The sequence below is a fragment of the Carya illinoinensis genome, chromosome 9 (assembly GCF_018687715.1).
Source record: "Carya illinoinensis cultivar Pawnee chromosome 9, C.illinoinensisPawnee_v1, whole genome shotgun sequence".
NCBI classification, from domain to species: Eukaryota; Viridiplantae; Streptophyta; class Magnoliopsida; order Fagales; family Juglandaceae; genus Carya; species Carya illinoinensis.
In genome coordinates this window covers 4614732-4639263 of record NC_056760.1, presented here as the reverse complement: position 1 = coordinate 4639263, position 24532 = coordinate 4614732, and the positions used below count along the sequence as shown (strand labels likewise).

The 24532-nt window shown below is 33.0% G+C and overlaps 2 protein-coding genes across 2 annotated transcripts; both read left to right on the top strand.

Moving 5' to 3' along the window:
- The first annotated feature begins 1345 nt into the window (after positions 1–1345).
- On the top strand, positions 1346–3450 carry LOC122275447 (UPF0481 protein At3g47200-like). Its single transcript, XM_043084511.1, has one exon. The coding sequence runs from the start codon at positions 1499–1501 to the stop codon at positions 2939–2941; it is 1443 nt and encodes a 480-aa protein (XP_042940445.1). The 5' UTR covers positions 1346–1498; the 3' UTR covers positions 2942–3450.
- Positions 3451–20252: 16802 nt separating this feature from the next.
- LOC122275957 (UPF0481 protein At3g47200-like) lies at positions 20253–21851 on the top strand. The gene has a single exon (XM_043085309.1). It carries the CDS (start codon positions 20253–20255, stop codon positions 21849–21851), a length of 1599 nt encoding a protein of 532 aa, XP_042941243.1.
- The last annotated feature ends 2681 nt before the right edge of the window (positions 21852–24532 follow it).

Here is a 24532-nt window from a genome sequence, read left to right as displayed (position 1 = left end):
GTCAATATATCACCCGGCCACTTTAGGTACAAGGAGATGTGCCAATTTAAGTACTAGGAGATGTATGCTTGATACTCCTTGATGAAATGATAAAGCGAGGCCTCAAATATACTAAACTTGTTGTGGTAATAAAGACTTCTTTCGTCCTTGCTGGTTGGGCAAATGGCTAGCTCTAGGTATCCTTGTCAGTAAAAGTAAAAGGAAATTCCATGAGTGTCTTATCGTTTAGAGCACGATACCTAGATACCTCGTGTAACATGTTTTTCTCCTTTCCTTAGGATCTTAGGAAAGAATGTATGATGATGTACGGATGGTGCATGGAACATGCTAATTCTTAATTAGTAGATCGGGCCAACGAATAATATCCATGCAGTATGGGTAAATTACATAAAAACTCGACAAATTATCAGTACTAGTACTCCTCTTACGCATCATGATCATGATCCTAACTTGGCACATTAGTAAATTAAGTTCAAACATATATATATATATATATATATATATATATATATGATCACCAAATTAGGAAATGTTTATGTGATTTGGTGGAAATTACAGTACTTTATAACCCTCTTCAAATGTTACTCCTTTCGGAGATCAAAACGATGCGTTACTTTTTAGTTTCTAATCAAGGAGACTAGGCCATGATAGGGATGCTAGCTAGCAATCAATAAATAAACAAATCAAGGCCAGGGGATTTAAGCTTTAATTAGCTGTAAAGGTCGTCTGGATTGCAATCGATATCTCAAACTAATTAAATGCCATGCATATATGTGTGTGTATGTATCTATATATATATATATATATATATATATAGTAAGGGTTATAATTTGGATATTTAGAATATTTATGAATAAAAGAAAAATAATTTAAATTAAGATGTTACATTGAGTTATGAGAAATGGGAAAGAAAAAATTGAATAAAAATGTTATAAAATTAAATAATTATTTGAATGTAATTTTTAATATAATTTTTGTTTTGAAATTTGAAAAAGTCAAATTTTTATATATTTTGTTTGAGAGTTTGGAAAGTTGTAAGGATTAAGTAATTATCAGATAAAAAAGTTGAATATTTGAAATTAAAATATATTTTATATTTAACTGATATTTAATAAGTACTAAATATTTAAAAATATCTAAAAATATGAGCCGGACTAATGTGCTGCTTGCAGCTTACCGCGCAAGTGACTACCAGTGTAAAATTCATCTTTTATTTATATCCTATTTTTTATTTCACATTTTTTTAATTTTATCATTTTTAAATATTTTTAAAAAATAAAAAATATATCAATATACAAAAAATTATTTCCTTAATCATTAATTAAAATTTAAAAGATATATTACCTTAATCAAAAGTTGTAAACAAATTGTCAAGTAATTGGTAATCTATCATTTTTCTTTATTTATTTGTCCTCAGCCTAGTATAAAGTACTTCATTACCTGAAACAAATATCTAGCAAATATCTCGCTTGGGTGCACCTACGCTTACAAGTACGCCATGGCAGGAACCAGGGAGCATTTGATATCCGTGGAGGAGTTGCTGTCGAGAAAGGCTAGCCTTTCTGGTGAAACAAGCAGGGGCCGTGACATTTCCTGCCTGCAGAGGCGGGTCGTCGAAGTTATTGAACACGGAGAGGAAGCCTGCGAGCTGAAAAAAAAGAGGTTTGAGAAACTGAGGGAAGCAGGCAGAGATCATCCCAATGGAGGTCAAAAGGCTACATCAAAAATACAAGAGGTTCCGCTGTTGCTGCGAGATCACAAACATTTCGACAAGTATTTTAAGCCAAGGATTGTAGCACTCGGTCCTATCCATCATGATACTCCAAAATACCAGCCAGCAGAGGAATACAAGCTTAGAATGACGAACTGCTTCGTCAAGGAAAGTGGTAAAGATGATGAGTCTTTGTACAACGTAGTTGAGAACAACATCAAGCAACTAAGGCAGTGTTTCGAGGAGAAGGTGACCGAGAAATATAGTGATCAGGCCCTCGCCTGGATGCTGTTTGTGGACGGGTGTGCAATATTACAGTCCATTCATTGTGCTGTTAGCAATGAATGCACAGATTGGAAAATGAAATACGATCTGATGGCCTTTGGGACACAGGATTTGTTCTTGTTGGAGAATCAACTTCCTTATCAACTCCTTGTGGATTTGATGAATTCCAGCGCAAAGAAAGGTCAATTGATGAAATCCATAAAAACCTTCATGCTTAGGCAGACCGCGCTGCCACAGGAGGAAGGGAGTCAACTGACTACGGAAAGGGATCCGAACCATCTTCTCGATCTCCTCCGGACGATAATCATAGGGGCCAAACCCAAAAGTACTCCTGGAGAAAAGAGCTCAAGAAGAGGTAAATCGCAGTCGTACTATCGCAACGTGGAGGAGCTTAGAGCAGCAGGAATCCATGTGATGCCGCCCAGGAAAAGAAATGGTTCCTTGACAACCATAACTTGTGATGAAGGACTCAATTTCTACCTCCGGCTTTCTCCAATAATAGTTGATGACTCAACGGGGCCCAAGTTCTTGAATTTGATAGCCTACGAGATGTGTCCGGATTTCGAAAATGAGTTCGAGATCACCTCTTACATATCATTCCTGGATTCACTCATTGATAACGACAACGACGTAATGGAGTTGAGGAATGCGGGCATACTCCAGAACCACCTCGGCAGCGACAAAGAAGTGGCTCTACTCTTCAATGAGATTGGCACTGACTTGGTTCCTGACCCCGACGCATATCGGGAAGTCAAAGCTGCCATTCAGAGTCACTACGATACTAAGTGGAAGACCTGGATTGCTGAAGCCCTTGACGACCATTTCAGAAGCCCCTGGACGTTTCTGGCTTTTTCGGCCGCAATAATAGTACTTGGCCTAACTTTCATACAAACTTGGTTCGCATTCAAAGAAGACAGAGGTAATTCCCGACCGGTTCGGCGCTAGTCGCGAGTTCACCAGCATGCATCATCATGAATAATACAACTTTTATGATTTGGAGAGACATAAATATAATACATAGATCTTATCATTTAAATCTACATGCAAGATCTCCGTATTATATTTATTTCTCTTTAAATTATAAAATATATATGAAAAATAAATAATTTATGCGACCAACGCACCGGCCAGTTGTTTGCAGTGTCTTGAAATAAAAAATAAATCCGAGTAAATGTGTAGGCTTGCACATGCATCTTACTCAAAGTAATGCGTTTGAATTTAGTTAATATATAAATATGAAGTTTAAATAAGTGAGGATATTCGAGCTGTGTGGACTACTGCATGTATCTGGTATTAATTAATTAATGTGTGGTACTACTACTTAAGATAAAGTAGTAATGATTATTATATATAATGTCTGAAATGATTGTGTATGCATTTATATGTAATCAATGTATTTCTTAAATTAAGATTTTATAATAAGAGTCAGCTTCCTTATAATTTTCTATTCATTAGTATCTTGGAAGTAGTACTGAATCATGTTATCAATGATCCCAAACAAGTAATCACATTTGCATGTATGCAGTAATTTAGATTAATGAATTAGATGTGAGAAAGTTCTCATGCAATATTGCCAAACAAGCTTGCACCCATATATATCTACAAAGCCTTCAATTTCAAGCAGAACACAAAAAATATAAAGTAGGAATTATAAAAGAGAGAATTTTTCCTAGAAAAAAAAAAAAATAGACTTGAGATATTCCTTACTTGAATCATGTACAGACGTATATATTCAAAGTCTGTTCGAACCGATCATACTCCGATTCATTAGAATAACGAGCCCTAAAACAAATCAGTACTCTTAGAAGCTATGCTCGAGCCTTTTATGACATTTGACATCTCAGCTTACGTATTTAGTTTTTAAAACGATCACAAGAAACGGCATATTGTGTTTGAAGACCCGGGCCCATCAAATATATAGTTGCTATGGCGCAGTTTTTCGCTTGGTAATGTCAGGTTAACTTTTTAAGTGCATGCATAGGTTCTTGGCCTGAAGATTGACCCCCAATATTACGTAATATTTTCAAAGGTAGTTCGATGAGCGCGAAAATTAAAATAACTTTATTAATATATCAGTTCCCAGTTAATTCAGCTTCCCTCGTTCCAATTCGAATTTAAAAGTATTAAATCAGCTGGTTTTCTATTATAAGAAATATACAAGTAAATAATTAAATAAATAGAGACATAATTTCTGTTACATTGTGTTAAATATTTTAACATGAATATTAATATTTAGATTTCCAATTTTATATAATACACGATAATAAATTTAATAACAGTTAAAACACGTATTTTTTTCATCAACTTAGGTTGATGGAAAATTTGACCTGAGTATAAGATAAGGATCATTCTAGCAACTTAACTTCTGAATATTTTTTTATGACTAGAGACACAATTATATTATAGATGAAAATTCTTAACCCCTCAATGCTATAAATAAATTTCTGACCATAATGAAATATAAATTATGTATTTGTGTCTCACTATAACTCATTAATTAAATGATAATATTAGAACTAGTTTAAACTTATTAAAATATGAATATGTGAGATATAGATTTTCAATAAAACTCCTACACATTGGTCTTAAGAATCGAGCCATCATTATTCTTGAGCCGTCATTGCAAATAATAATTTGCCATTCTTACAAAACCAAAAAGGTTCCTCCACACTTATAATTAGATATCGAGTCAGCAATAAATTAAGACAATATGAAATATTTTATAGAGATCCATATAACACTCATGTACTCATGCACTATAACACAATCAAGTTTTTTGGTTAACGGTTTAGAATTTGTGACAATCTTGAAATCATCACAAAAGGTCGACGAGAAATGGGTATACGTTTGAAATATGTTAATTTTTTATCCAAACATAACCCATACGATGTCGTTTTGAAATTGGTAAATGCAAACGTATAAAATCTTACATTCAAATGGTTCATGTGCATTCGAAAGTTATGCCCAATTACATGCAAACGTCTAAGTTATTCGTTTTAATGTTCGGATGATAGTCATTAATGTTCGAATGTAAACTGTTTTAAAATTAAAAATGGAATTTCAAATTAAAAATGATTGAGAATTGAAATACAAAGACACTAGATACATTAAATGATATTTTTCGTATCGTTACATAAAGTATAAAAGAAATTTCAAAATACGAATAAAAAATTTATTCATTACATTAAGTTACACTAGATAACTTGAATTTTTTATTTATTATCCATTAAAAAATGGACTTTTTTTATTCATTACACCAGATATTATTCATTAGGTAAAGTTTAAAATTAAAAATAATATTTCAAATTAAAAAAGATTGACAATTGAAATACAAAAACACTAGATATATTAAATGATATTGTTCATTACAGAAAGTAAATAAATAGAAAAATAGAAATAAAAACTACAAGAAAAGTGCAAAAAAAAACTCATAAATCGTTGTAAACAAAAGTATGAAATTCATCTGTCAATGTGTTGACATTTTTGTTTAGGATATCTAAACGATGGGCAACCTCAGTGACACTATACTGTACTTATACGATTTGTCAGTTGATATGCACAGTAATATTTGAGACCATCGCATCAACCCAAGTAGGGCGTGTATCGAGCCAAGTAGGGTGCGCATCCCCTACAGATATACCCATTGACTGCTGAGACGTAGGAGTGATATCGGCTTCAAGCTGGATCAGAGGAACAAGATCTCGTAGGCTCACGCCGAGCACGCGCCTTACCTTGTCCAATGCTTTGACAATGTGAGGTCATGTCTAGGTGGCTCATCTGTTCAGTCAACCACTCATCCGCCTTGGGTGGCACTCTCTGATCCAGTAGTAGCTTAATAATGATCACCCCATATGGTAGGTTGTCAGTGAAGATGATAATCGCCTTATAACAGATCCTCTTAAATATATGTAGTGGCAAGTCGATTGGCTCTCCACGTGCCAGTCGTATAAGGAACTGTGCGCGAGTCTAACTAAATGTTACCTTATGTGCCACATGATCAATGTTTGTTGCAATTATGACATGCAACATATAAAAAAATGGGAGCAGCAATGTTTGGAAAAATGTGTTTTTCTTACTAAACGATGTGCGGTATCTCTAAATGAGGATGAAGTAATCCTCATCGCGACCAACATCCTGAGCCTCATCAATATCCTCTCCCTCTAACTGGTCAACATGTCTGGCCATAGACTCAACTGAGCCAATAGATGATGTAGATGGGCCTACATTTAGTGCACCCTCAACCTTAGTAGATGGGCCTACATCTGGTGCGCCCTCAGCCTAAGCATCCATTGTACTCGATGCCTCAGATACACGACGGAGCCCAAGTAGCTAGGGGATGACATCCGTCGAAACGTCAAATTGAACACTGCGTATAGTTACAATGTGAGATAATGCATCTTGAGGCATGGATGATATATATTCATATAAAACTAGCAGACCATATAGGGGTATATACTCTCCCTGGTTAGTTAGCAGATGTTGATCCAACCTCTGGAAACAAAGATAGACCTCAAACTCTTCCGATCCCATGTTAGCTCGTCAAACTAGTTGATATACACTTCCTTGTTTTCTATTTGGGTGCATGTAAAGTCCACGTAATTGTGATTTTTTTTTCTTCGAGGGCTGTACATCATAGGATTAGTCAAGATTTGTTCCCAGATACGTAGTGCTAGTAAAAAAAAAAAAAAAATGTAAAATTCATCTGCTTGAAAATTCACATGTCTATTAATTAGAATATATCTCGAAGCTAAACTATCTCATCTCATCATTATAATTTTATCAAATCTTCATATAAAATATAATAAATAATTCAACTTTTTCAAATTTTAAAATAAAATTAATATTAAAAAATTATATTATAATAATATTTTATTTAACTTTCTACAAAACATCTAATATCATCTCATTTAAACTGTGTAATTAAACCAGGAAATGTTATCCATGAATATTCCAAACAAGTAATTACTTTTGCATGTATGCAGTTAGGAATGAATTAGATGTGAGAAATTTCTCAAAAAGTCTCATGCAATATTGCCAAACAAGCTTGAACCACTTGAACCAATATATAGCTACAAAGCCTTTGTTCATTTCAAGCAGAAAACAAAAAACAGACTTGAGATATATACTCCTCACTTGAATTTACATGCTTAATATTTTCAAAGGATAGTTCGATGAGCGCGAAAATTAAAATAACTTGATTAATATATATATATATATAGTCTGGAGGCCAGTAATTACCTTTGAAAATTAATAAAATAATAAGAAATTCACTAGAAATTATTGATCATTATGTCAGATTTTCATTTAAAGGTGTACGGTCTTTTTTCTACTCTATCCGGAGTCCGGACTGATAAGAACAAAAAATACCAGTTCCCAGTGAAGTCATACTTCCCTCGATCGAGCTCGTTCTTCCCTCGTTCCAATTCGAATTTAGAAGTACTAGATGTTTTCTATTATAAGAAATAAATAAGTAAATAAAATAAATAGACACAAATTCCGTCACCATAGGCCCAAGAACCGAGCCGTCATTGCAAATCATAATTGGGGCCTTCTTACAAAAACAACTCAGGTTCCCTACATACTCGGGGTAGCGATTAATTTGTAAGTTATGGATATTGATTATATGGTTTAATCCAATCTCGATCGGTTAAATTCGTATCATATCATGTCCCGTTTTCATCTATTTAACAATTAATTAAAAATTAATCAATACGGCATAACTCGTTTTATATAAATTGATTAAATTCATTCACATAATTTATTTGACTTGATTAATACAATTTTACATAAAAATTAAAATTTTTATTTATTAGTAGCCATAATATCTAAAAAAAAAAACAATTAGATTATCCACTAACAAAAAATATTGATATTTTTCAAATTTTAACTTATAATAAAATCAATATTACAATCTTGATATTAACCAAATATGAGTATAGGTTCAGAATTATAATATCAACAATAAAAATATAAGCATATTAAAAAAATCAATATTACAATCAAACGATAATAAAATTGTGATTATAAATAAAAAACTAAACATATTATAACGGGTTAGTTTCGTGTTAAGCGGGTTGATTCGCTTATAAATCATGTCTTACTGATTAACCTGTTTTGACTCGAATCCATTAATACCAAAGTCAAACTCACTCATTTTGTATTGTGTCCATATTGAGTTTACGAGTCATGTTACGTATTACAACCTCTACTCATTAAATATCAAATCTATAGTAAATTAAGATGATATAAAACTTTAAGGTGTCATATAACGATCATGTACAGTTGTACTTTTGGTTGGACCCTATGGGACATATAACTAGCTAGATTATGGTATCAATTCATGTACAAATTTCTCTTGCATATCTTTTATGAGTACTGTATCTCATTAATTGTACTGATGAGTTAAAGAAATTAAATATCTTCAATATTGATAGTGTAACAGCCCGCTAGAAATTCAATTAAGGAATTTCTATTGACTTTAGGAACCTCGTGAAAACTCTGTAAGTTTACACGAATCGACTAATCGCATAAATTTTAGCATGTCAACATAGTTAGTGTTATCACTCACTATGGTGTCAGAAATGTGATTTTAATTATTTGAGATAGTTAAAAGTGTCAGAATACATTATAGTCTACACCACTAGGCTTAATTGAATATTTAGAATTTTTCAGTACTAAGTTTATTACGTTTATTTTTGGAGTGAATAGTAACCTCGGTAAATGTACTGAGCGCAGTATTTTCAAAATCATAGTGTGAAATATCCAAATTAGGATAGCGATATTTTATTTGGACACTTGGCAAGATCTTAACCACACATAATGAATAGTATTAGATACTTGACACAAAGAGAAACCATTAGATGGAATTGTGAAGGAAATCAAGGTGTGAGATCATGACACCTAAGCAAAATACACATTTGAAAAATATCTTAAGAATAGAGATTTAAAATACACATAGAAAGATTTTAGCCACCTTACTCTTCCAAGTCTACTCCACATTTGGAAAATATATTGAGCTGATTTTTATAGATATTATTGGATAGAATATTTTGAGATAATATTTTATAGATATTTTGGGTAGGAGAAAACCACACTCAACTCTCAAATCCAGCCTTATCATCTCCCTTATCTCTTCCATAAGCATCTCCAGCCATCACCCACGAACTTATCTTCATTTACACGTTTCTTTAAAAGAATATCAAACATTCTCTCTCGGACAGCTTTTAGGAGTTCTTTTGCATGCCCATTTTGAAGCTGTTGTAAGTGTTTTATCATAAAGTCTCCTTCATATAAGTTGTTCCTTTTTGAGTCTAGTTTACATGGATATCTTATTTGCCCCATTTGAAGATCATTTGGTCAGTCAAATATTGTGTAAACTATAGAAAGGTCATTCTAGGAGATAAACTGGAGAATATGTTATAGTTTGGAGTTTTTGACCAAGCTAATGGATAGATATTGGTCCGAAATTTTTATGGAGTATTGTTAACATGTATATATGACTATTGGTTGAGGATTTTTTCATGATTGAAGGTTTTGATGAAATATTTGCTTAGATTTACAAACTTAGAAACTGGAAGAAGAAAAACAGTTTCTATTTTGAGAAAGTTTAACTCTTTGGTGGTCTAAACCTATTCTAATGACTTTGATAATTTTATTGGAGGATCCTAAGCATCTCATATACATGTTATATTATTATTTTGAAGATATTTGATGTTAGTTTCAAAGATATGAAATTTTATGCAAAGAGATATTCAGATAAGCCAAAGTGTGGATGTTCTTGGCTAAATTTATGTTTTGGTTAATTTTTAACCATGTGATCTTGAATTAGAAGCTTATATATGTTTTAGGACATCTTTTTAAACCATGTGATGGTTTGGTTTGAAGATCACATATTTATAAGTCATAGATCAAAAGGTTGATCAAAACAAGTTGGAAACAAAAATCAATAGAAATAGCATATGAGAATTTCGGCCCTATGGAGTTTTAATAGTTGTGATTAGTTTTAAATTTTTCTAAATTGATATTTGAGTTGAGGATAAAATTTACATGAGGCATGTAAATTTTGGTGACTTTTGGAGTTAGTATGCAAAATTCTTAAGTTATGGGTAAAACGGTCATTTTCCTACATGTAGAAAGTAAAATGGAAATTTTACTCTTTAAGTTAGTATTTTTCCATATTTCAAATTATTAGTGATTTAGTACTAACTTTTAGAATCACTAATTACAGTTCCTCGTGATCGCGCTTGAGGTTTTATAAGAAACGCGGAAATCGATGTAAGTTAGCTTTTAACTTACTAGCAGTCTATTGTGTATGTGTGCTAAGTAAAGGAACTACAGTGTATGTATGTGTGTTATCATATATGTCATGCCATGCCAAGTTATCACTTAATTGTCTATTATACAGAATTTATTCTGTCATCAATTTTTATCTGTTACATAATATATTCTGTTATGTATTACTGTACATGATAAGTACGTCATGCTAAGTATGCCATCTATTACATGCAAGTCAAGTCATGTAATATTCACTGTTGCAAGTATGTCATGTTAAATATGTTATCTATTATATGTTATGCCATGTTACGAAATGTTTCTATCTCAAGTTGGTCATGTATTCTAAGTTATGTTCAAGTCACGTTATGTTACGTCAGGACTTCAGTCCTTTCGTATTCCAGTCACATTTCATCTTGAGTACATTATGATATGTAGAATACATGGGGCCACAACAACTGTGGAGTATGTATTTAACTACAATTGTGATGCGTAAAATACATGGGGCCACAACAACTGTGGAGTATGTATTTTTTCATGTTAAGTCAAGTTTGTGTAGAATATATGGGGCCACAACAACTGTGGAGTATGTATTTAACTACAATTGTGATGCGTAAAATACATGGGGCCACAACAACTGTGGAGTATGTATTTTTCATGTTAAGTCAAGTTTGTGTAGAATACATGGGGCCACAACAACTGTGGAGTATGTATTTACACGTAAAATACATGGGGCCACAACGACTGTGGAGTATGTATTTTTCATGTTAATTCAAGTTTCAGAGCAAGTTCATGCTAAGTCAAGTTTCAGATCAAGTTCATGTCAAGTCAAGTTCAGTTCATGATTCAATTTAAGCTATGTCAATTATGCTATGTTGTACGCTAAGTTATGCTTTAATTACTTATGAATTTGATTATGCATTTATACTTTTACTGTCATACATGCATCATTAGTCTGTATGGAAGTTTTTTGTTAACTTGCTGAGATTTGTAATCAAATCTCACTTTGGTAGTCCCAACTACCATTCCCCTCGAATGGTAAATCTTGTTACAGGACCTGAAGGAGGATCAGGAGCTGACCAACTAGACACAGTCGATTGAATGACGGTGCGTCGTTAATGTTAATATAGTAGTTAAATTACTACTTGTACGATGGAGTTGCATCTCCAGTACTATTGGATCATAACTATTTTGGAATAGTGCTGTGATCTTAGTTATTCAATGGATCTTTATGTATGAAGTATGTTTTAAGTATTGGGATATTTTCAGTTTGGTGCATAGTATTGCTAAAGAAAAAAATTATCCGCTGCGAATATTGCATAATGTTAGATGCATGTTAGGATTATTGCATCTTATATGTCATAAACGGGGGCAGGTAACCTTGTGTTGCATGTCTCGACGCTTCAAATGTCCGTCCGATCCCAAACGGAATTTGGGGGCGTCACAGGGTGGTATCAGAGCAATACGTCTCTGGGCAGTAAATCCACATGTCCTTAGGAAATGCACCAAACATTAGGCTTGAATTTCTTAAGGTATGAAGGGTAGTATGTGGTTTTAATATATATGCTCGTGTGTTTCAAGAAGGGACACATGACTCGTGATAGAATACCTCGGAATCCTAAGGGAGATAACAATCAAGAAGATCAGAATTTTCCGATGGATGAAGAATTAGTTGAGGTAAACATAGTTAACGTTGATCTGATTGCAATTGATGGTAGTATTGCATTATTGTTATTTTGGAGTAGGTCAAGTCATTGGAGTTGGTAAATTGTACATTGTTTGATTCAAACGAGTCATTGTTTCTATTAATTGTGGTGCTTGAGAATTCAGCTTGGAAGCTAAATTGTTACCCTAGTGGTAAGAGTAACAATTTTCATTAGAAGTATTATTGTTCATACCAATGTAGATATAGAATACCTTTTAGTAATATGAGAAAGGATATGTAGGATTGATAAATGGTATTCCACATATTTGGAGAATTGTTTTGATTCGGAGAATACGATAGAAATTGTGTTTGGAAGAGTAATTTGATTAGGAGAAACTTTAGTCTTAGTAGAATTTATTTATGATAATAGTATTACCACGCCGCCAGTAAATGATTTCTGGCAAAGCACTATCTTTATGGATACATAGATCGATCTTCTTTTGAAGACTATTATATGGAGAGTAAAATCTTGGTCTTGAGGATTTATGTGAACATTAGGAACAAATCATTTAGAGTTAGAATAATTGATAACTTATGATGGATAGAAGAGTTATGACAATCATAAGAGAGAAAGTTTCAAGTTTAAGTTATTAACTGGTCAGTTATCAAAGTACCACCTAGGAAGATGACTGATTGTTGCGATTATAAAGAAGTAAGTTAGTCCTAGACCAGTAGAACTCCTTGAGGTTTTTATTAACTTGAAGATTACTGAGAGTTTGGATATGCATGATTAAATGCATATTTATATGAGTCATTGGATCATATCATATATATGAAAATCCCTGAAAGAAATAAAATGGAGTATATAAAACATATACTAGAAGATAAAAACACAAATATGAATATTTGTGAAGTATTATTTTATTATCATAAAGCAAAATTACAGAAATTTGAGGCTCTTTGCCTCAATCTTTAAACGTTCTTGCTCTTCAAAAATCTGCATGCCTCTCCTATCTAAAGGAGTAGCCACTCGAAAAGAAGAGTTAAGCAAAGATTTTAAATCTCTGTTCTCTCGCTTTACTGCTTCTATCTTCATGTTGGATTCCATAAGAAGCCTCTGAAGCAGAGAAATACTCTCGTGGAGTTTGTCAACCCCACCAGTCCTGGATTGCAATCTCTGAGAATATGCGACAATGGCTGATGAGTATCGAGTACCGAGACTCACAAGCTCGTAGATAAGTTCATTTTCTGACTTATTAGTCAGATCATTATTTGATTGCATCATAGCACCTACTGAAGAAGCAGAAACAACTGATGAACGAGGTGTAGAATACCTCATGTTTTGGCAATGAGAAGATTGCTGAGCCATTGCAAAGTGAGTAAGCAAAAAGAGATTGCAGAGTAAGAATGCAGACTAATTTCAGAAAAGTGAAGAAGATGAGATGAGAAAGAAAATGAACTGAATAATTCTTTTATAGAGAAAATTATGACGAATCATTTCTCGTGAATCATTTCTCTACAAGAGACAAGGGCAATGTAGTATCATAGCTGCGGTGCCTGACAATTACAGAAGAACAAAGTAGTGTCATAGCTATACGGCGCCTGACAACTACAGAAGACCTATAAAAATCACGCGGATCAGAGTTGTCTGGTCTAAAACAGAGTGCCACCGATTTTGTTAAAAAGAGAGAGAGAGAGAGAGGTTAACGGTTTAATTTTGATGAATTCTCTACTAACTATGGTATTTACAAGAACATTTAAAGTATATCACCTATGCTTTTCTAAAGAAGAGTTTCGGAAGATTATTTACTTAAAGTTTTAGGTTTGGAGAGTATGTCGTTACAACTTGGCCAACCTTGTGCAAAGAAGTATAATCTAATTGTTGATTAAAGTAAGAGAGTTAAGGAATGACATAATCTCAAAGGCATATATATACGGGATAGACAATAGGTTGGTAAGCAGCACCTCCTCATTAAATTGCTATTTTTTTACTTACTTCGATTTCGAGGACGAAATCTTTTTTTTAGGAGGGGAGATTGTAACAGCCCGCTAGAAATTCAATTAAGGAATTTCTATTGACTTTAGGAACCTCGTGAAAACTCTGTAAGTTTACACGAATCGACTAATCGCATAAATTTTAGCATGTCAACATAGTTAGTGTTATCACTCACTATGGTGTCAGAAATGTGATTTTAATTATTTGAGATAGTTAAAAGTGTCAGAATACATTATAGTCTACACCACTAGGCTTAATTGAATATTTAGAATTTTTCAGTACTAAGTTTATTACGTTTATTTTTGGAGTGAATAGTAACCTCGGTAAATGTACTGAGCGCAGTATTTTCAAAATCATAGTGTGAAATGTCCAAATTAGGATAGCGATATTTTATTTGGACACTTGGCAAGATCTTAACCACACATAATGAATAGTATTAGATACTTGGCACAAAGAGAAACCATTAGATGGAATTGTGAATGAAATCAAGGTGTGAGATCATGACACCTAAGCAAAATACACATTTGGAAAATATCTTAAGAATAGAGATTTAAAATACACATAGAAAGATTTTAGCCACCTTACTCTTCCAAGTCTACTCCACATTTGGAAAATATATTGAGCTGATTTTTATAGATATTATTGGATAGAATATTTTGAGATAATATTTTATAGATATTTTGGGTAGGAGAAAACCACACTCAACTCTCAACTCCAGCCTTATCATCTCCCTTATCTCTTCCATAAGCATCTCCAGCCATCACCCACGAACTTATCTTCATTTACACGTTTCTTTAAAAGAATATCAAACATTCTCTCTCGGACAGCTTTTAGGAGTTCTTTTGCATGCCCATTTCGAAGCTGTTGTAAGTGTTTTATCATAAAGTCTCCTTCATATAAGTTGTTCCTTTTTTAGTCTAGTTTACATGGATATCTTATTTGCCCCATTTGAAGATCATTTGGTCAGTCAAATATTGTGTAAACTATAGAAAGGTCATTCTAGGAGATAAACTGGAGAATATGTTATAGTTTGGAGTTTTTGACCAAGCTAATGGATAGATATTGGTCCGAAATTTTTATGGAGTATTGTTAACATGTATATATGACTATTGGTTGAGGATTTTTTCATGATTGAAGGTTTTGATGAAATATTTGCTTAGATTTACAAACTTAGAAACTGGAAGAAGAAAAACAGTTTCTATTTTGAGAAAGTTTAACTCTTTGGTGGTCTAAACCTATTCTAATGACTTTGATAATTTTATTGGAGGATCCTAAGCATCTTATATACATGTTATATTATTATTTTGAAGATATTTGATGTTAGTTTCAAAGATATGAAATTTTATGCAAAGAGATATTCAGATAAGCCAAAGTGTGGATGTTCTTGGCTAAATTTATGTTTTGGTTAATTTTTAACCATGTGATCTTGAATTAGAAGCTTATATATGTTTTAGGACATCTTTTTAAACCATGTGATGGTTTGGTTTGAAGATCACATATTTATAAGTCATAGATCAAAAGGTTGATCAAAACAAGTTGGAAACAAAAATCAATAGAAATAGCATATGAGAATTTCGGCCCTATGGAGTTTTAATAGTTGTGATTAGTTTTAAATTTTTCTAAATTGATATTTGAGTTGAGGATAAAATTTACATGAGGCATGTAAATTTTGGTGACTTTTGGAGTTAGTATGCAAAATTCTTAAGTTATGGGTAAAACGGTCATTTTCCTACATGTAGAAAGTAAAATGGAAATTTTACTCTTTAAGTTAGTATTTTTCCATATTTCAAATTATTAGTGATTTAGTACTAACTTTTAGAATCACTAATTACAGTTCCTCGTGATCGCGCTTGAGGTTTTATAAGAAACGCGGAAATCGATGTAAGTTAGCTTTTAACTTACTAGCAGTCTATTGTGTATGTGTGCTAAGTAAAGGAACTACAGTGTATGTATGTGTGTTATCATATATGTCATGCCATGCCAAGTTATCACTTAATTGTCTATTATACAGAATTTATTCTGTCATCAATTTTTATCTGTTACATAATATATTCTGTTATGTATTACTGTACATGATAAGTACGTCATGCTAAGTATGCCATCTATTACATGCAAGTCAAGTCATGTAATATTCACTGTTGCAAGTATGTCATGTTAAATATGTTATCTATTATATGTTATGCCATGTTACGAAATGTTTCTATCTCAAGTTGGTCATGTATTCTAAGTTATGTTCAAGTCACGTTATGTTACGTCAGGACTTCAGTCCTTTCGTATTCCAGTCACATTTCATCTTGAGTACATTATGATATGTAGAATACATGGGGCCACAACAACTGTGGAGTATGTATTTAACTACAATTGTGATGCGTAAAATACATGGGGCCACAACAACTGTGGAGTATGTATTTTTTCATGTTAAGTCAAGTTTGTGTAGAATACATGGGGCCACAACAACTGTGGAGTATGTATTTAACTACAATTGTGATGCGTAAAATACATGGGGCCACAACAACTGTGGAGTATGTATTTTTCATGTTAAGTCAAGTTTGTGTAGAATACATGGGGCCACAACAACTGTGGAGTATGTATTTACACGTAAAATACATGGGGCCACAACGACTGTGGAGTATGTATTTTTCATGTTAATTCAAGTTTCAGAGCAAGTTCATGCTAAGTCAAGTTTCAGATCAAGTTCATGTCAAGTCAAGTTCAGTTCATGATTCAATTTAAGCTATGTCAATTATGCTATGTTGTACGCTAAGTTATGCTTTAATTACTTATGAATTTGATTATGCATTTATGCTTTTACTGTCATACATGCATCATTAGTCTGTATGGAAGTTTTTTGTTAACTTGCTGAGATTTGTAATCAAATCTCACTTTGGTAGTCCCAACTACCATTCCCCTCGAATGGTAGATCTTGTTACAGGACCTGAAGGAGGATCAGGAGCTGACCAACTAGACACAGTCGATTGAACGACGGTGCGTCGTTAATGTTAATATAGTAGTTAAATTACTACTTGTACGATGGAGTTGCATCTCCAGTACTATTGGATCATAACTATTTTGGAATAGTGCTGTGATCTTAGTTATTCAATGGATCTTTATGTATGAAGTATGTTTTAAGTATTGAGATATTTTCAGTTTGGTGCATAGTATTGCTAAAGAAAAAAATTATCCGCTGCGAATATTGCATAATGTTAGATGCATGTTAGGATTATTGCATCTTATATGTCATAAACGGGGGCAGGTAACCTTGTGTTGCATGTCTCGACGCTTCAAATGTCCGTCCGATCCTAACGGAATTTGGGGGCGTCACAGATAGTATGCCTATGTACGTATATAATTGGGATTGATGCAAGTGCATGGTTAATTTCCCTGACAATTTTGACATACTCATAAATATAATATATATATATATATATATAACAATTTATTGTACGCATAAGATCAATAGATCTATCATTCCAACAGGAGTCATATTGTTAGATCTAGTTATGGATTGTATAAGTATTGTGTATTTGTTTTACAAAATATTAAAATTTATTATTAAAAAATTAATTTTTTTTTTTAAATCTCACATTTACTTTTTTTTAAAAAAAATACACAACACTTACATATTCTACAAATTTCATTTCTCTTTGAATCAAGTTCTGCAAAATGCTAGTAGAGATCATACGATCGAGGTTCTTATACACAATAATAAGTACAGGCAGAGTAGTCCCATGTGGTGAATTAATGAGGTGTAATCCTTAATTTTCTGAACTCTTGCATGTCCATGTAGGTCTTTTCGGTCAAGGTGCATGATGTTTTGTTTGTTACAAATAAGGTTATAATCGAGCCAATCTTTGGCTTGTCGAGTTCAGCTCGATTCAAAATATTTGAACTCAAGTTTAAGTTTGAGATTTTTTTTTTTTTTTTTATAACTCGACTCGATAAGCTAAACTCTCAACTCGAGCTCGTCCCACAAACAAGTTTGAGTGGAGTCGAGCTCGAATTTGAGCTCGAATTGTATTTTTAAAAAGATTTAATAACTAATAAATTAAATAAATAAAAAATAAAAGAACCAATATTGAATTTATACAACTAACAAGTTGAATCTCTATTAAATTATAAAATTTTAAAAAAATTATAAATAATTAATATCTAACTAGTTGATATTTATCCAAAATAACAATATATCATATGCTTACATATATTATTAATACAAACACTTAATATGATAGCATATATCTATTTCATATATGATTCTCATATACTAGTATATGAAATTATTAAATTTTATCAATTAATTATTAGAAAAATTATAAAATATACATATGAAGTATATTCACTATATAGATATAAATAATTAGATTACATATTATATATTTAATTATAAAAGTGACATGCTTATATTATTAGATAATACATATTTACATGTATATGTATACATATGTGTATGTATATACTTATCAATATATGAATAAATTTTAATCGAGTCAAGCTAACGAGTCGACTCGAGCATAAACGAACAAGTCTAAACGACTCTTTACCGAGTCGAGTCGAGTTTTGTCAGGTATATGTCATTTACAAATCAAGTAGGTATCTGTTTTTATGAATGAGTTTTTTTTTTTTTTTCACAAGCTAAATTTGATTCGAATTTAACTAAGTGAGCTATCGATTAGATTGATTCATTTACAATCCTAATTACCAACTTATAACCTCGATATTCTCCTATTAATTTAAGTACTGATGATCCTATCGATGAAACTAATTATCTAGGAGACATCGTACATATAACCGACGTTCTCTTTTTTATGTCATGATTTTAAAAAAAATCATTTTTGAAATGCTCTTTTGTTCAAATTATGGGAAATGAATAAGGTGCAAATAATTTTAAATTTAGTTGAGAACCATCCACGCACGACAAAAACTTTCAGAATCCAAAATGCCGCAACAAAATAAAGATCGTCCCCATTCATTAATGTTTTAATACTTTTCATTTCTTTTTTTATTATTTTTACTGCTATTTAATATTTTATTAATAATTTTTCATAATTTTTTCACTATTATTAACTGATTATTTGAGATTGTCTCACTACTTAAACGTAATCTTAATTAATTGAGAGCAACGACATGAGTAAGTCGACTTACTAATTATATCAATTCTTATATTTTTTATTATTTTATGATGCGATAATATATAATTAAAAATTAATTTATTATCTTTTATTTATAAATCTATTATTTAATGTGAGATCATAAGATAACGAGATCAGGATAATAAAAAAATAGACGAAGAATAAATTTTTTTATTATATTAACGAGGGTGTGTTCGATTATTGTGGTTTTATTCATCAAGTACTTTAATCGTCTATAGAATATATGTGTGAGTCGATCGGCTTAATTACATCTAGGACACGTTTCCCACTATTATAAATACTTTGAAACAAGTCGGTCTAATGTCTCTCAAGAACGTTCGTCCGACCTTTCTAGACTAGCTAGCGTAAAGAAACCGGCCTGACTAATTAGAATATTATAAATAAATTAGTACGTACCATGCAACTATAGCACCCGGCCACTTTAAGTACGGCATGCACTATGCTTGATACTGTTTGATGCAAAAATAAAGCTAGGATTCATTAAATACTAAACTTGCCATGGTAATAAAGATCACTTGATTTCGTGCAGCTTGCAGCTAGTTGGGCAAATGGTACTTCTGGATATTCTTGTCATGACAATATTATTATATAAAAGAAAAAGACGAAGTTCCATAAGTGTCTTATCGTACTGATGTAACATGTTTTTCTTCTTAATTTCACAAGGAAAGGATCCACGAACGTACGATGACTGGTGGAGTCATGATAGCTAGGGATGTTAACTACAATAAATTCATAAATAAATCAAGGGGAATTTAAGCTTTAAGCTGTAAGGGCAGTCTGGATTGCAATCGATATCTCGAACTTATATATATAATCACGTCATATATGTAAATGGGAAATATTATTATTAATCGTGGTTATACAAGTGTTATATAATTTTTTTTAAAAATAAATTAATACAAAATATGTATAAAAAAATTAAATTTTTAATTATAAATTTTACTCTTTTTTAAAATAATCACGTAACATTTACACATTTCATAATTATATATAATATTACTTGTCGCAAATATTAAAATTCATGGTTTTGAAAACACATAGTAAAAAGGGGTACTTAAGCGTAATTTTACTTTTTGTCCTGATCAGCCTAGTATAAAGTACTTCATTACCTGAACATTAATGGTACCAAATATCTACCAAATTAATTAAACATCTCACTTGCTTGGGTGCACCTACGTACGCTCACAAACACATGCCATGGCCGGAACCAGGGAGCATGCGATATCCGTGGAGGAGTTGCTGTCGAGAAAGGCTAGCCTTTCTGATGAAACAAGCGGGGGCCGTGACATTTCCTGCCTGCAGAGGCGGGTCGTCGAAGTTATTGAACACGGAGAGGAAGCCTGCGAGCTGAAAAAAAAGAGGTTTGAGAAACTGAGGGAAGCAGGAGATCATACCAATGGAGGTCAAAAGGCTACACCAAAAATACAAAAGGTTCCGCTGCTGCTGCAAGATCACAAACATTTCGACAAGTATTTTAAGCCAAGGATTGTAGCACTCGGTCCTATCCATCATGATACGCCAAAATACCAGCGAGCAGAGGAGTACAAGCTTAGAATGACGAACTGCTTCGTCAAGGAAAGTGGTAAAGATGATGAGTCTATGTACAACGTAGTTGAGAACAACATCAAGCAACTAAGGCAGTGTTTCGAGGAGAAGGTGACCGAGAAATATAGTGATCAGGCCCTAGCCTGGATGCTGTTTGTGGACGGGTGTGCAATATTACAGTCCATTCATTGTGCTGTTAGCAATGCATGCACAGATTGGAAAATGAAATACGATCTGATGGCCTTTGGGACACAGGATTTGTTCTTGTTGGAGAATCAACTTCCTTATCAACTCCTTATGGATTTGATGAATTCCAGCGCAAAGAAACATGAATTGGAGAATTCCATGAAAAAATTCATGCTTACGCAGGCGTCACAGGAAACTGGGATTACGGAAACGCGGATGCCTCTCCAGTGGCCGGGATTCCTAGGCAAACGCAAAAGTCATGGCCACAACGCTGGTGAGGAAAACAAAAGGGACGACAAAGACAAGAGTAAGGCACTGCTGGGCGAGGAGGAAGGGACTACGGAAAGTAATCGTCCGAATCATCTTCTCGATCTCCTCAGGACGATAATCATAGGCGCTTCTGTACGACAAGGAAGGGATGGTCAGTCTCCTAAGCAAAATGGACCACCAAAAAAGAGCTCAAGAAGTGGTACTAAATTGCAGTCGTACTATCGCAACGTGGAGGAGCTTAGAGCAGCAGGAATCCTTGTGAGGCCGCCCAGGAAAAGAAATGGTTCCTTAACAACCATAACTTTTGATAAAGGACTCTATTTCTACCTCCGGCTTTCTCCAATAATAGTTGATGACTCAACAGGGCCCAAGTTCTTGAATTTGATAGCCTACGAGATGTGTCCGGATTTCGAAAATGAGTTCGAGATCACCTCTTACATATCATTCCTGGATTCAATCATTGATAACACCAACGACGTAATGGAGTTGAGGAATGCGGGCATACTCCAGAACCACCTCGGCAGCGACAAAGAAGTGGCTCTGCTCTTCAACGAGATTGGCACCGACTTGGTTCCTGACCCCGACGCATATGCCGCAGTCAAAGATGCCATTCAGAAACACTACGATACTCAGTGGAAGACCTGGATTGCTGAAGCCCTTCACGAACATTTCAGAAGCCCCTGGACGTTTCTGGCTTTTTCGGCCGCCATAATAGTACTCGGCCTGACTTTCATACAGACTTGGTTCGCAATCAAAGAAGACAGAGGTAATTCCCGACCCCGAGTTCGTCGCTAGTCGCGAGTTCAGTACCCTGCATGGATGAAAATAATTTTCATGATATTTGGAGAGCCATAAATAAAATTGATAGATCTTATCATTTAAATCTACATGCAAGATCTACGTATTATAATTGTTTCTCTTTGAATTACAAATATATTTTTAAAAAAAATTATGAAGTCCTATTGAGTTCACGTAGCTGTTTTGAATGAATTTTGTTACGTATAAATAAATTCACATATCAATCTACATATCAACTATACTATCTTCATATTCAAAATTTATATTGACATAATTTTTATTAAAATTTAACTTTTTAATCAAATATCACATTAAATTGCTACATATCTTAAAATCAATTTTTTTCGTTTTGAATTACATCCTGAGAAGACCATGCATATCTTTTGCTGTACTGTCTTGGAATCTAATATAATTTGCTATGAATAATAAAGTCCCATGCACACAGGCCTGGGCTTGATATATTATATATGTATGTAATCATTATATTTGTTAAAGATAATATAAAAAGAGTACTCTTCCTTGTCTATTAATTAGTATGTTTTAACTAAACAGCCCATCACTTTATTGGCATAACCCACGGCCAGCCTCCAAAATAAAAGTTTAGAGTTCGGAATCCCCTCCCTCAAATGTTTCTAAAATAGTATAAAAATAAGGAAAACTCTTATCGCAAGCGACTAACGTATCAAATTGCGCACTATATTGACGTGGAAAATGAAACATGCACTATAAGAAAAACAGACTTTTGCGATCAATTAATAGTAACGAAAAGAGTATTTGCAACCAATTTAGTCGCAAAAGTCTATTTTTCTTATAGTGATGCCATTTTGTTGAAGGAGATATTTCATTGCTTCTAGGGTGAGAAGCTTATTTCGTCTTCATTAACCGGAACCGGACCGAACGGACCTTCATTCGATTCTATAAAAATTAGATTGGACCTTCAATCCAATTTGATGAATCAAAAAATTGACCAGTATCGTCGGTTTCTCCTCGGCCGAATCTCATCCCTACTTCTAGTGATCTTGGTGAGATTACGGGTCTGTTAGCATTTAAAATTTGCCGTCGTATCAGGCGGAGTTGATATCCTGCGTAAGTCATCTTGGCAATTATCTCGTTGGGATATCGCCGTATTGACCCTTTCCTGTTGCCTCATTGACTCGTTATTAATAGAATAATGGTCAGACTGGAGTTCTTCCGTAGCACGTCTATCAGTTATGGCCCAATGGCCTTGACCCTTCGTTAGATGGATCTGTAATCTTGGGTCCATGGGCCTTTAAGGTGTGGGAATTTGGCCCACTCTCACGAGATGATATTTGTCTTGTACTCTTGTCTTTATAGTTACTCCCGAAATTCCTATAGCATGTCGGCATGGATGTGTTCTCTTCCGCATTTATTGCATAATCTGATAAAAATACGACAAAATATAACACATGTAATTATTATGGTTCTTCATGATTTCTCAACTAAAAAATAAAATAATAAAAATATTTAACAGTTAAGATAATTAATATATGATCATGAGCATCCAATTATATTCATATTTCATGTCAACATAACGAAAAACCAATCATTACATGCATGCAGGGGTATTTTATTGGTATGTAATTGTTTGCCTCACAATTTCCACACTATTTCAAATACCTTGCTGTGGTCAGTAAAAAGACAAATTGATGGTATGCATCACGCGGTCTTAATCACTTTATCCTTTTTAAGCGTAAAGTACAACCGTAACTATAGCATGCACCCTCTTTTAAGGACGAAACATATTCTTCATACTGCTTGCTCGATGCGGCCAATTATGATAAAAGGGCACAATGCCTAACGTGCTGCGGTTATAAAGAATTTCTTGGTGCTAGCTGGCGGCTGCTAGTTGCCCAGATAGCATGCATGGGCAGTTTTGGATAATATTCTTTTGAATAAAAGAAAAGGAAGGCTTCCACATGATGTGTCACATACGTATTTCTTATGTATGTTTAAGAGTACGTACATTGATAATATTAAAACAGCTTAATTAATTTTGGTAGTTTTAGACCTCACGTGCATGTAACTTATGTCTATAGGACTGGTGTACAAGGGAGTCCGTCCGATTATCTTAAAATTAATAAATTTTATTATGTACAAGTAACTTCGAGTATTAATCTACGTATTAATATTAATTTTTTATATTAAAAATTTAAATTAACGTTATTTTTAATAAAATTTACTTCTTAACTAAATATATTAAATTAGTATATATATTAATATATAAGTAAATTTTTTTAAAATTAATAAATGACAGTTTGATGGGTTAGAACAATGGAAGGACAGTACTATAACTTAACGAAAAATAAGAAGAAATTAATAAAAAAAAAATCTCTATTAATTTATTATGATTTATTTTCATCAAAGTTGGACTAGAGACTGTTTATCTGATCTTCGATCTAAACTTCTTGTCAGCTAGACACCACTTTTGCATGAACAGTAATATGCTTAATTGCTCGATACCAAGCTTGCCGCAATGATAAAGTTAACAAAAATCCTCGCACTCCAAGTATTTGTTTTATTTTTTTCTGTTATCAAATATTAGGTGAAAAATTCTTTAAAAATAATAAACTTAAAATAATTTTAATTTTTTTTTTAAATATGATATATAATGTGTAGAGACAGTGAGCAGTAACACTAGAAAAATCCATGACCAACAG

Bases quoted from the DNA above. Each gene is read 5' to 3' on its own strand.
- LOC122275957 (XM_043085309.1), top strand. From the start codon at position 20,253: ATGGCCGGAACCAGGGAGCATGCGATATCCGTGGAGGAGTTGCTGTCG.
- LOC122275447 (XM_043084511.1), top strand. From the start codon at position 1,499: ATGGCAGGAACCAGGGAGCATTTGATATCCGTGGAGGAGTTGCTGTCG.